We start from the raw sequence: 14,373 nt of genomic DNA, 5'->3' as shown, positions 1-14,373 counted from the left end.
GAAGGATTTATTGTGTTGAATGATGCAAACTGTAAAATGTCCTGTTAATTACCAAATTATTAGGACTTGGTGAGAGCTGGTTTGGTGCCATGTTGGAGTGAACTGAATTTTCAGAGGCTGCTGGTATTTTAACAGTACCACCTGTAAAAATCAAAATTTCTTTAAAATGTCTACCCGGCCTCTGGAGCAAATCCAAACCTTTTGCTGTTAACGCCAAAGGAATATAGACTGCTTGCTTGAAAATTGTTTATTAAATAGTTCATTTTCATGACTCAGAATTTTCCATGAGACTATGTGTCAGGTTTTGGCAAGCTAGGTCACAACTGCAATAAAGAAATTAATTACTGTTTTTTATAGCAACAACTTTTTTCAAGACATTAAACTCTCATGTTCAAGTTGTGAGTTTCAAAAGTATAAATTGCTGTCTTCAAAATAGTGTCACTGCAAAGAATATAACAACATTATAACATATCTACTAAAAATAACAGAATATGGGATAGGGGATTTTTTGTGGGGGGAATAATAGAAAATGTACTTGCCAATATATTGTACTTTTACTCATTATCCTGGCATCAACAATTTTGTAAAATATTTTCAAGGCAGAAAACAGACACCAATTAGGAATTAATAAGATTACTAAGAAAAAAACCCCACTTCATTATAACCTACATCAAACATGTCTACATACTTTTTATAGTTGTGTTCTAGTGAGTTTATACACCCTAAAGAAACGTCTAGTCTATTTCAAATATCTTAAAACAATGCTGCATCTTCCATATGGTAGATTATTATATTAAATTAAATATAACCAAATTGTAGTATGATAAATGGATATTCTGCTCTCAAAAAAATCAAACTGGACACACTTTTTTTTCAATGGAGTGAAAAATTCAAAACCAAACATAAAAATGTTCAGAATAGGCAAATCTAGAGGCAGAAAAATTAATGGTTGCCTAGGGCTAGGGTGTTTGGGAGATCTAATTAGGTAGATTGAATAACATCCCCCCTACCCCCAATTCACCTAGAACTTCAGAATGTGATCTTATTTGCAAATAGGGTGTTTACAGATGTCATTAGTTAAGATGAGGTCATACTGAATTGAGGGAGGGTGGGCTAAATCCAATGACAGTTGTCCTTGTAACACCACATAAAGCCCCAGAGACACCCAGGGGAGAAGGCCATGTGAAGACAGAGGCAGTGATTGAAGTGAGGCAGTTCGTTACAAGCCAAGGAAGGCCGTGATTATCAGCAAGGACCAGAACCTGGGGAAAGGCACCGGCAGTGTCTGCCTCAGAGCCTCCAGAAGGAACCAACCCTGCTAACATCTTGATGTAGGATTTCAGGTCTCCTGCACCGTTTAAGCCACCAGGTTTGTGGTAATTTGTTACAAGAGCCATAGGGAACTAATATATGGGGGAAATGGGGTCACTGCTGATAGGTACGGCATTTCTTTTTCTGGCAAAAATGTTCCAAAATTGTGGTGACAGTTGTACAACTCTGTGACTATATTAAAGACCATTGAACGGTACACTTTAAATGGTGAATTGTTTGATAAGCAAATTATATCTCAATATAGCTGTTATGTACATAAAAAACCCTACATAAATAGAAGTATATCATTATGCTTTTTATAATTCCTTTTTCACATAAACATTTTTAGGGTTTGAGATTATACACTTCCATATAAAGAAAACAATGAAAATTAAAATGAAACACTGCTTCATAAATTTTCAAAACAATCATTACCTAACACATTTAAAATAAAGAACGAATAAAACTTAGCAGTCTATTTTTAGTTTAAAAATATTTAATATCACCAGATAAAAACATTGATGGTGACAACTTTATATGGCTCACTCCACACTCCATCATGTAAAAGGGCAAAACATTACTAGGAAAGAAATGAGCAGATGGGTTTATAAAAGATTTATTGACCACACAAAAGCAATTAATACAAGGTGACAAATATTTCATTCAAATTATTACAAAATTTTTAGATATAATGGGGTCAAATACCTTTGATGTGTCTTGCTAAGAAAAAGAAATCATGTACCATTTTAATTCATAAGAAGTTCAAAGGCAACACTGATATTGAATAACTATCAGTGCTATTCTAGTGACCTATAAATTTGCTATAAATAGCTTTATTTTTTACTAGTCAATCACTCTTACTATTGGATTTTATGTAACAGTGAGAACTGAAGAGCCCTAATAATTTTTTCAGTGCTGGGTAAAACAGTGATATAAATTAATGATGTGTGCTAACTTGGTATTTTGTGTTTAAAAGGTAGAATATAGTTAATTGGACTGAATCTATTTCATGAGTTTGGTACATTTTTAAGTACCAAAATGTTTATGAAGTTTTGTGAGTGTGCGTATATGCCTTGACTCACTCTGCCTTGTTTTTGAAATGGAATATGTTTGGCACTAAATGGGACACATGAAGACAAGCAAAATTGTGTGAGACGAAGCTGCTCCATCGGAGTTGCCTATCTTGACTTATAATTCGTACTATTTCTTAGTTCTTTACTGAACCGAAACAACCAGACCTAATACCATAGCACTTCTGTGATATGAAAATAGACTCTAGAGCTAAGATGAGACTGCTTCACTGATGCACCAATCCCCCACTCTGTCATAATCATAGTCATCAGTGTGACATTCGCTTAAGAATTCATATTTTTACCAAATGCTTATAATTTTTCAAGTTTTCTTGCTAGATATGTTCTTGGTGATGCAGCCAGCTAAAATATGGTCTTTGAATTAAGTAAGGAAATCCATATTTAAAAACAACAACACCTATTTTATAGGGATCTTTCTTTACTTGAAACTTCCTTCAACAAAGCAAATCGCCACACTAAAACTTTGTAACAAAACTCTTGGAACAAAGCCCTAGTGGCCATATTTTTGAGTCTCCGATGAGTCTCGAAGTCCACTCATTTTTCATGTTTCAAGGGTTTCTTCGTTTGCTCCACAAGTATCGACAACACAAATTAAACAACTTGTTACTGGAAAAGCTCGGACTTTGGAGTTGGCAACCCATTTGTCTGTTTCAGTATTATATTCAAGGATGTGTCCTAATCGACCCACACCTTGAAAACCAGCCAAGACATAAACTATAGAGCCAACTGCTGCACACTTCACGGTCACGCCCTTCCATGGCATAGGTGACACCATCTTCCATTCGTTTAACTTAATATCATAGTATTCCACATTGTCCAGACCACCTTCAAAAGAATAAAACAACACGAACAACTAGATGAACATTCTAAGACCTCCTCATCATTCTTTGCATTTTTCCAACATTCTATTATGAAAGTTTTCAAGCACGCAGGAAAGCTGTAGGACATGTTCAATGGATGCCCACATATCTACCCACATATTTAAATTCTTCCTGTCCCCTCAACACAACAGAAATTTAATTTTTATTTGTCATTTTAGAATCATAAATATTTATATTCTACAAAATTAAATATTTTCTGTCTGTGCTGGAAAAATAAAAAAATAAACCAATCTGTGGATTTTCCTTCTGATGAACTTTGATTGTAATTATTCACATGTCCTTCTGCTCTTTATCCTTCAGCAGTTTATAGATAACAACAATGAGTAGAGACAGGAGAAAGGAAAGAAACTGTTTCTTTGTTATACTTAACTAAGGCTTACAGGTACTGACTAAAATGAGGTTTGTGCTCTATCTAGGGATTCAGTCCCGATTCTCCATTATTTAAAGCAATTAATTAAGATTTTAGTACATTATTAAGAAAATAAAAAGGTCAAATTTATTCATTTAAAAATAGTAATATTGATATTTTCATGCAATGTTTAAAAATGTTTAGGAAACTCATTTAGACCCTGGATACAAGTCCTAAAGCCAGTATTTAAAAAGTTTTAGAAGTTTTTTTAAAGTTCAAATGTTTCTGTCACTTAATAGTTCTTAAGCTACCTGTCCCCAGGAGGTATTTTGAAATGTGTGGAAGCCGTCTGAGATTGTCACAGGACTGATGGCCACAACCCACATTTCACGGACAGGGATGTTACACATACTCCAATGTTTCATAAAATATGTTAGATTCCAGAAACTATAAAAATAAGTATAATGATGTATGTGATAAATGCTTGTATCTAGATTTTAAGAAACGTTTCAATAATTTAAGACAAGGAAATATGAGCACACTTATTAGGAACGTTGAACAGTGAATTAAGATCAGATACCTAAGCCATTCTGACCACCCACAGCAAATATCTTGTCTTTCACAAACACCAGTCCGTGATTCTTCCTGGCCTCAATCATTGGACACAGTTCAGTCCACCTGAAAAAATAAAAGAGAGTTTTTGGTGTACTTGTTCACAGGTGGTAAAAGGACTCATACTAATTTATAAGAAAGATGTGTTTCCTAATTAAGTGCCCACTTACCACTGGCATATATGTACACACACACACACACACACACACATCTGGAAGGCTAGAAAATAAAAGCTTAACCGTGGTTTTGAGTAATTTATTTGTAGGTGGGGTAAATACAGATTTTATTCCCTTCAACTCCAATAGGATATGAGATATAGAGGATATCTGGAGACTATTAACACATCTTTGGAAGAAACCCATTTCCTGCAGTCTACAGTAACTTGTTAAAATGGTAACAAAAAAGAAAGGAAAGATATATAAGAGAATATAAAGCACTAACACTGTCACATGTGATTTTAATTAATATTTACGCTTGAGTCAGTAAAACACAAATTTACCATGGGCCTCTAGCAATCAGCAAATTAGTAATATCCATTACTGTTCACATGTTTATCTTTAAACCTACACTTAGAACTTTAGCAGCTCCAGCAACAAAAGTACTATCATTCTGTCAAGTTTCTTAGCTTATTAGCATGTTGCTGTGTTCACAGCCGCCACTGCAAATGCTGAGACTGAGTATAAATGAGGACACACGTGCTGGAGGACACTCCTTTACGGGGGACAGCATCACATAACCGTGTTTCGCTGCTTTTTTCCTATGAGGTTCAGTTCCTTCTTTTGCATACACTCCCGTACACACAACTGCCATCTGTGACTGTGAAGGTGGTGCAGGCACACAGGCTCGTGCTCGTCACAGCTAATATAAACCAAAATACCCCAAACAGTAACAGAAGGAAAATGGGGCATAAGCGTAACTCTCCCATATGGTTATGTGTACCTTTTCTTTGAAACAGTTTAATAAATTTAAGTTTCAAAAAACAATTAGGAATTAGGACAGAATGATTAACTGTGAAATATTAACAACTCTTTTGTTGCCTTATATTCATGTATTTTTAAAAAATGGTTTGACAGTCGCCATTCTCACTTCCAGAACACTCTGTAAGGTGAGGTGGGCAACACTGCTCCTGCTTTTCAGGATGAACACACGTGCTCGTCCAGGTGACGAGACCAGCGTACAGCGGGGAGTGGGACAGCTATATACGAGGGCGCCAGTGCCTCTCCATGCATGGGCTTTACACTCAGCTGTCCAAGTGCATTCAACATAGTATTTGACATGGAAAAATTTAATATACCTAACTCTTTCTTCTCCAAATATGTCCATGATACAAAAGAGCATGTTTTATGTATATATAAATCTCCTGAAGGCTCAGAATTACAGAAATTTTGTAAACCATACTTCTTTTTATAACTCACATGTAGAGTGTGTAGTAGGTCTTGTCCTTCCCAACCTGAAGTTTAGTGTTTAAAAGCTTTACTTAAAATTCTGACTGCACAAGTTTCATTTCTTAGCTTCCAATTAAACACATTCTACTTACAAAACACTTAAAATGGTCAAAACTGGGAAGAAACATTCTCATAAACATATTAGAAAGGAAATCGCAGTAATTGTAACATTTTTCATTTTGAGATTTGGATAATTATATTCATACTAGCTTTTCTCACTCAGGAAAATTTAAGGGCATTGAAGAGAATATAGAGAATTCAAATTTAACACATAAGCGCAATATACACAAAACTAAAGAAACGTTAAATCGTGTACATTTTAAAATATTCTCCAAATGATTTAGTCACCTACTTTTAAAAAATATTGAGGTTCATGAATTCCTTTAATACTTTTTCTTTGCTACTATGAACAATAATATATTGATTTACATTGATGCTGCCTGAACGAAGATCTCAAAAATTGGAAGCCTGGAGTTTATATGGTATGGGTTCTACTTTAAGAGATTTTTTAGAAATGAAAAAAGAATTAGGCAGCAGGATGATTGAGACTACAGTTTTCCAACTAGTATTCAGGCAGCAGGATGATTGACACTACAGTTTTCCAACTAGTATTCTGTAATACTTTTTGAGTTTTGCATTTACAGGAGGTGGAGACATATAGGAGGGAGGACAGTTGGTATATACCCCCCTCCTGTGCTGTGGGACAAGATGGGGTAGAAAACTAGCTGAATTGATGAGGATAAGGGGCATCCCCAGGGTGCCCTGTCAAGTACAAAGGTACATTTTGAAAGGAGTAGTAAGTTTGATGATTTCAAGAGATTTCCTAGTCTCAACACTTTTATTAAAAAACAAATTGCAAGATAAGTTGCTTTCAATTCTATCCTAACACTGGTAACCAGTTGAGCAAAATGTGAGAAAAGAACCATTTAATTGCATTTTTGTCTGGGAAAAGAGTTCCTGACTATGCTTCCTTAAATCCTTTAAAAATAGGTGGGAAGCATAAATAAATGTACATGACTGATCATATTTTATAATTAAATTGTTACTCTTAATTTTAAAAAAGTAGTAGGTGTAGTAGAAGACTTTCATGTTTTATAGTCTGGCAATATTCCTTAAATATAAAATTTGAGCACACGAATTTTGGTGTAGCTCTTTGGCATTACATTTAATTTGAACATATTTACCCAATAACTTGTTTTGGTAAAGGAAGAAAAGTCCTTTTAAAAAGCAAGTGACCTTTCTTAGTTATGTTCTTTGGATGTTTTTTAACAAAACGTCTGACTAGAATATCACTTGTGTTCATTTACTCATTAGTTTAATGTCACTGTACTTACCTCTGTCCCCACTACCACTTAATGATTAGTACATTTTCTTTGGCTACATTAAATGGGTTCCATCATTAATTACAAAGTCAGAAAAACCGGTTAACTGTTATTTCTTTAGCATTTTGCCTTTAAAAAAAAGCAATTATTTACCTTCCAGTTGATTTAAGAATAATTTTGTTTAATAAGTATAAATCCAAACATACTCTCAAACATAGTAAGTATAAATCCAAACATACTCTCAATAAGCACAAACTCAAAAAAAGACATTATACCTAGAGTTATGATTTATTAACGATATATAATATTTTTAATTAAAGGCAAATTTACTATTCATCATAAATTTATTCCTCCTCCTCCCCTACATTCCTTGGCCTCTCAAACAAAAATATTTTATGAGTTTGATGACTCACACCTTATGTGTTTGAGACACACTTGTCTCATTCATAGGTATGTATCACACAAGCAGAAACAGAGAGCGACTTCATGGGTATAAACTAAAGCCATTTCTTAAGGTGTACAGGAAGGGTCCAGGCTGTAAACACGCCCCTGCCCTAGCACATTCAAAAGTGGATGTACTGTACACCTGAAACTAATATAATATTGAACGTCAGTGTAATTGAAGAATAAAACAAAATTTTTACAAAGTGTCTGTACATTGTTATTATATGAACTAAATTCTTCTGTTGGGTTCCTTCTGCCTTTTGAAGTCTTCTTCCACTGAGCTTATAGAATACAATTAACTGTGAGATAAGAGTTTTATATTGATACATACGTTTCTGTGGCAGGATCATAAACTTCACAGGAATTCAACACTCTCCCGGAAACATTGTTCCCTAAACTCCCACCACAAACGTAGATCAAGCCGTTGGCTTCCACCATCCCATGGCTGCAGCGCTGGGTCAGCATGCTGGGCTTTGTGTGCCAGCTTTCTGTTCTTGTGTCATAGCATTCGAATAAATACAGGGCCGAGTTTCCTGTAAAAGAAGAGCGTTCCATCATGCTTAATGTGGTGTGGGGTGCGGCGGGGGAGGGGGTGGGGGTGGGTGGGAAGGGGGCTTGGAGGAGCTGACCGTAGAGCTGAGTCAGTCGTGGCAGGGAAGAATTTAGGGTGGTCGAGTCTTTTCTGTACTCAACCAACAACAGCAGCAAAATGCAGGGATAGTTTAAGGAAAAGCTAACCCTGTTTGTATAGACGCAAGAGAATATTCAAAAAAGGATCCGTTGGAAAGCCTTAGTTATTAGTTAGTTAAACTTTGGAACATGGGTTTGATTTCAAAAGAAAAATAAGAGGCTTTATGTATGTCTTCAACCCCAGTTGTGCATGATGGGAATGATCCAAACTTAAAATGTTTATATAAAGGGGAAAAGCATAGCTATTTACAGATGGTAAATCCGTACCTTAAAATACGAAAACTACTATCTGATCATATTCTGAGGCTTATCACTTAATACTCTGTAACAGCCACTGCACCATTAATGAAACTACTCTTCCTGACCCCTCTCGGTGGCTATGTGCGAGGGCACCTGAAGCCATGCTGGTCCATTCTTGAGTATACTCTCAAGACATCGTTGTACGTTTCTGGTATAGTCTGATTATATGTTTTCACAGCAAAACATACAAATATATTCATTCTGTTTTGCAACTTCTGCACATTATTGGAACTCAACAGAGAATTTTAGAAATGGTACATTTAAAGATCGAGTGCTTTTTTTCCTTCCCAAGATAAAAGTTATTAGGTTGGTACAAAAGTAATTGTAGTTTTTGCAATTATTTTTAATCTTTTAAACTGCAATTTCTTTTGCACCAGCCTAATAGAACTTTACTGAATTATTTCTCCTCTCTCACTCTTCCGGACTTTGCTAATGCTTAAAAACAACAATAACAACACCACCACCCTTATAATCTCAATCGCAGCCAAGGTCTATGAAAAGCAGAGATCAGAGAGTAACACACAGAAGCAGCAATGGTCATGACTAACAACTTTTTAAAAACTTTTAAACATTTCCAATTTTGTAGATTTAGTTGGTTGACATTAGGGGGAAATATACAGTATGTAGCAGATACAAAAAACTACTTAAGTAAAAAAGTGACAGAGTAAATGCCGAATAAATGAAATTATCTATTATACTTTCTACAAAAAAAATCCTTAGAACAGTTATTCTATTATTTTTAGGATTTTCTGTATTTGAAATATGCTGTATTGGACATTCTGTGAAGAATTCTTTTAAAGAAGGAAAAAGGTCATCTCTTGAGTCACATTTACGAAATCATAATTTTACTTTTATTTATTTGACATCCTGGGGGGCGTGAAAACATATAAACATGCGGGATAAAACATTCGTTGGGCTAATATAAAACTCATCAGAGAAAAATAAAGAGACTTAATTAACATTTAAATTCCGTATCTTAGGTTTATTTGGTCTTCCTAGTTTTCTTTATAAGCCCACTATTCAGCTAAAGAAATTACTTGAAAAAGATGAAAGCATGTAAAAAGCAATTATGTGTGTAGTCTGCACCTAGAATATTCATTTAGAAAAATTATTCATTTAGCAAAAGTCCAGTATTGGACACTAACTTATTATCCATCAATGAGAAAGGTTTATACACCCATACCTACACCCCATCCCGATCTATAAGCATAAAATACCACTATCAGTCATTACATTATGAAGTTAAAGAATAAAGCAAAAAAAAGACCATTCTTAGTTTCTTCTGATACAAAGGACACAAAAATAAGACAAATATTAAAAGTTGGAATGTAGTAAAGAGGACTTACAGGGTCTACGAGTAACCCCAACTCTGAAATCTTTAAAGCAAACAATATTATGTATCCAGAACAACGAATCGAGAACTAAAATCCAGATGGCGTCAACAAAAGCTTTGACATGACAAAAAAATGGACACTGAGCATAATCTAGGAAGTTGAAGTTCTTGTGAATTAATGATTTATAAAGGAGCAAGGTAAACGTTCAGGGAAAGGGGCTCGCACATGTAACATACGTATTTAAATTATGTCAAAACATATCCGGACAAATAGCACCAATGGTTTATTTAAATATGAAACCCGAACGGCTCAGCTTTAGAGCGCAGCCCCCGACAGCAACACCTAGTCCGTCCTTACCCACTTCGGAGCCTCCCGATGTGTAAATCTTGCCTTCCGCAGCGCAAGCAGCAAGGCTGTCTCTAGGAGTCGGAGGGCCCAGTTTGGAATACCAGCTGTCCTTCACGACGTTATAGCAGTCCATTCGTTTTATGGGGAAAAGCTGAGAGCCACCCAAAATGTATACTACATTGTCCCAAAACACGCATGCTGCGTCTCTTCGTTTTTCGAAGGGGCACCGGATGTCTGTCCAGCTGTAATCCTATCACAGAAAAGGACAGGAAGCTTGTCAATAATGGAATCAAATACGACTGAAAAGGGGGAAGCAAAGATCTAGTTGAAAAAATACAAAATAATATGTTAATTTACACTAGGGTACATATAAAAATGTTTGGCTTGAGACTATTATGTAACCCGTGTGATTTCTTCAGAACGTTGGTTAGGTGGTACAGATGGCTGCTTTGGGTCTTTTCTGGCTCTACAGTAAACTTTAATACATTTGGATATATCACCATCACCCGGTGTTCTGTTCCTTCTGTTACTGAGGGTAACACAAGAAAACTCTGAAGTACAAAATAAATAGTTCGGGTATTTTGAAAAACCTTTTTTTCAAATGTAAATAAATAGCCTCCTCTTCCCTGCCAGGTGCACAGTGTTATAATCAATGGATAATATGAAGCTTAACCTGCAGTATCCTATTGAAGTCTAAAGTTAGATGGTAATTTGTGGACTTTTGTGACATTGATTTTCTGTAAATATTTCATTGAGCCAGGGTAGTCAGCCAGACTCTTCAAGCTGTGATATTTATTATGAAATACCTGAGTACAGTTGTCCCCTCTTCTCCATGGTGGTTCCCTTCCAAGACCCCCAGGGGATGCCTGAAACCATGGATAGTACTGAACCCTATATATGCTATGTTTTTTCCTATACATACATACCTATGATAAAGTTTCATTTATAAATTAGGCACAGTTGGAGATGAACAACAATCACTAACAATAAAATAGAATAATTATAACAATATGCTGTCATAAAAGTTATGTGAATGTGGTCTCTCAAAGTATCTTTTTGTCCTGTACTCACCCTTCTTCTTGTGATGCTGTGAGATACAATGTTTATGTGCTGAGATTAAGTATGAATAACACGGGCATTGTGATGTAGTGTTCGGCTACTACTGCCCTTCTGACGATACATCAAAAGGAGAATCATTGAGCCAGGACGCATGAATTGTTTATTTCTGGATTTTTCCATGTCATCATTTTGGACTGTGGTTGACTGTTGAGTAACTGAAACTGCAGAAAGCGAAACCGCAAATAAGGGGTACTACTGTAATCTGTTCTGAGTAGTCTGGAAACTCCCTTTTTTCTCCCCAATTATTAGAAATGAGCACCTTCACAATAAGGGCTGTTCACAGCACCAGTGTTCTCACTATGTTTGATGACATCCGAGGACACCTGTGCCCTTCTTCCACGTAAATATATGGGGGGAATGCACCCAAGTTACAGCGTCTTGGTCTTCCCGGTTGAAAGCAAGGAAGCTAGTGTTCTTGCTGCTTTCTGAATATGGCTGAAAATGATTAAGGTCAGAAATCCAGACAATTCCCAATCTCACAGAGCAAAGCAGTGTGTGATTATTAACACTGAGTTCCCTTTGGGAAAATATATTAACTGGTATCTATCATGCTAGTGTCCCATGTTTCCGGCATTCCTCAGATTAGGTCAAAGAATCACAGAAAATAAGGAATGGTCTCTTAGTAAAAAGAAGAGCCCCTGATGTCGCATACCTTGACTCCTAGTCATGATACCCATTCTGCTTTTTAGGTGACCAGAGAAACAGCCTTAATCTATTTTTTATTCTTAAATTAGGATCTATGTGTCCCTCAGGCTTACTCTGCGGTATGCCTGTTGGTAGGCACACCAAACTATAGGATAAACATAACATTTTCTCAAAGCTTCAGTTTTATTTAATGGACACTGAAAAACTGGGGGAAATATTTTTAAAAATGTTTTTTGTCTTAGAGAAACTGCATATCACAGAATGAAAGAAATAATGACCGTATTTTACAAAAAGCAATCCCTCAAAAGTAAAATAATGATTCTTTTACATATTCTGCAAATCTACGCCTAATTCCTACCTCACCGAGTTCATTAGCTGAGAAATACAATTTCATTAATAAGACACATTGTTAATTCACTAAACCTCAAGTCTTGCACTCTTACACCCAATTTATTTTTATTACTGGAAAGCAATGTGGGAACTTTTCTCTAATTTCTGAGGATATCCTCAACATTATGTTTCCACGTTCTTCCTTAATTAATTTCAGGCTGAGAAACTTGGTCATCGTCTGTTAAATGGTCTCCTGAATACCTGCTACTCTTCAAATTAAAAATAACTGCCCAGGTAGAAGCTGGGATTAAAAACCAAACAAAATACTTTTTCTTTTAGCTAGATGAGCTAGACACTAGGAAATAAGGTTCCAAAGAATGACTTCCAAAGAGTTTGGTAACAGAATAGTTCTAACTTTCCACTACTCCTCAGGGATTTGAGTAGGGAACAAAATGGGTGCTCACAGGTACCTGTCATAGAGGGCTTGGTTAAAATAAATTGCTCTGTTGGAACTATAAGCCCAATGAAAAAATGATAAATCTTTGTGTGTGCAGTATGTGTGTGTGAAACACGGGAATAGGAAACATGCTTCAATCTACTTGCAAGTTAGGCTACGATCTCTCTAGAAATCCACAAGTTTTAAAATCTTTTCCAACTTCCCAAATACTGTCATTGGTCACTGTACATGTTAGACACTGAGCTTGGTAAATACTAACTATATATAATATCCCGCCTAATAGTTCATCTTCTAGGCAGATAAGGGAAATGATTTTTGCAAGAATTTCTACAGAGTATGCAAGGTGGACTTTATTTCAGCTAAAACTTAATGTTTTACATTTGGGCTCATTAAATATACCTGTCAGTATATTTAAGTGTATTTAAATATATTTAAAAGTGTTAAATACACCTGTTTGAACATACCTGGCTTTGGTTGTATGTATGTTATGTATGGGGGGAGCTTCTGATCTTTTTTCCCCCCAGGTATGCATGGGTAGACCTCTCTGGGAAGTCTACCTAATTTCCCAATCTACCTAATACCCTTCATCTGAAATAAAGTACCAAGAAGGTGATTTGATATTTGCCCTTTAGTAACTCGGTATACTGCCTAGGAGATAATGTGGATAGTTGAGGAAGTAAGCATAGAGGGAGAAAAAAAATAGATGGGAAGTCAGGCTTGTCAGCTCAGTGGGTATGCGTGTCAGGTCTTATCCTAGTGATGGGTCCACTTCCCATCTGGAGCCTGCAGGTGGAGGAAGGGTTACTTACAGTTCCCTGTACTCCGGCTACAGGGCATCTGGAGGGACATGCTGCTTTCTTGTTAGCAACAAGATGGATGAATAGCACCAGTCACAGCGTAGATGTGTGCAGGCAGGGAACTGACATACTAAAAATATAGCTTAAGTCAGTTGAGTTTTATCAAGTTTGAGTTTATCTATTCTACACAAGGTATCTGTATTTAGTTGCTGAGAAGATATGAAAATGGGAAAACTGGAAAGCCTGTTTTCACACATCATGCATCTGTGTCCACACACATACACTGCAATGTATCAAGCCCTGATTTCCCTGGGCACAGCCTTTCTTGCTTCTGCTGTGTTACACCACATTCTAGGCTTTTTTTTAGTTCAAGATGCCTTTCCTCTGTAGGCTTCTCTTGTTTCCTTTCTCTGCATCCCCACCACACCACTGAAGTCTGGACTTGATGACTGAGAACTCCATCACATCTCGTCCTGTGTAATTTTCCAGCTGTAGCGCCATGCTACAGGAGAGCAAAACGCTTCTTGAGATGAGGGGCTGAAACATTTTCTCTAAATACCTCAAGGCACACATACCAGCCTGCTATTTTCCTTGAGAGTAGGAACTGATTTTATATAATGTGTATTTTGAACACATGTGAATCCTCAAATAAGAGAAACAGTATAGATACAGATTTTAATAATCAAGACAACCAAAATCCAAAATGAAAGAAATACTTTTTATTTTTAAGACTTAAAAACTTTATTTTGGATTATCCTGAGAGGAAGCCAAGCAAAATTAGGGAAGACCGGGCCTTAGAAAAAAGGAAAATTAACAAAATGGTAAAATTAAAAAATGGAAAATTAACAAAATGGTAAAACCTTAAGATTTCTTGCAGAAACCTTGAGGAGTCAATCTA

The 14,373-nt window shown here is 36.0% G+C and overlaps 1 protein-coding gene across 2 annotated transcripts in view; it reads right to left on the bottom strand.

The window, feature by feature from the left end:
• Nucleotides 1-1,911: 1,911 nt before the first annotated feature.
• The window catches only part of KLHL7 (kelch like family member 7), a 58,997-nt gene continuing 46,535 nt past the window's right edge, over nucleotides 1,912-14,373 (bottom strand). For both annotated transcript variants that reach the window (XM_019727592.2, XM_019727602.2), the window contains exons 8-11: nucleotides 10,137-10,377; nucleotides 7,787-7,988; nucleotides 4,213-4,310; nucleotides 1,912-3,227 (exon numbers count right to left, since the gene is read on the bottom strand). In XM_019727592.2, the coding sequence (XP_019583151.1) occupies nucleotides 2,944-3,227; nucleotides 4,213-4,310; nucleotides 7,787-7,988; nucleotides 10,137-10,377 (825 nt within the window). In that variant the 3' untranslated portion in view covers nucleotides 1,912-2,943. The remainder of the gene's footprint in view (nucleotides 3,228-4,212; nucleotides 4,311-7,786; nucleotides 7,989-10,136; nucleotides 10,378-14,373) is intronic.

This window comes from Rhinolophus sinicus, linkage group LG09 (genome assembly GCF_036562045.2).
Source record: "Rhinolophus sinicus isolate RSC01 linkage group LG09, ASM3656204v1, whole genome shotgun sequence".
In the NCBI taxonomy this organism is placed as follows: Eukaryota; Metazoa; Chordata; class Mammalia; order Chiroptera; family Rhinolophidae; genus Rhinolophus; species Rhinolophus sinicus.
Note: the sequence above shows the minus strand (reverse complement) of the source record. Positions and strands in the feature narration are given on the sequence as shown.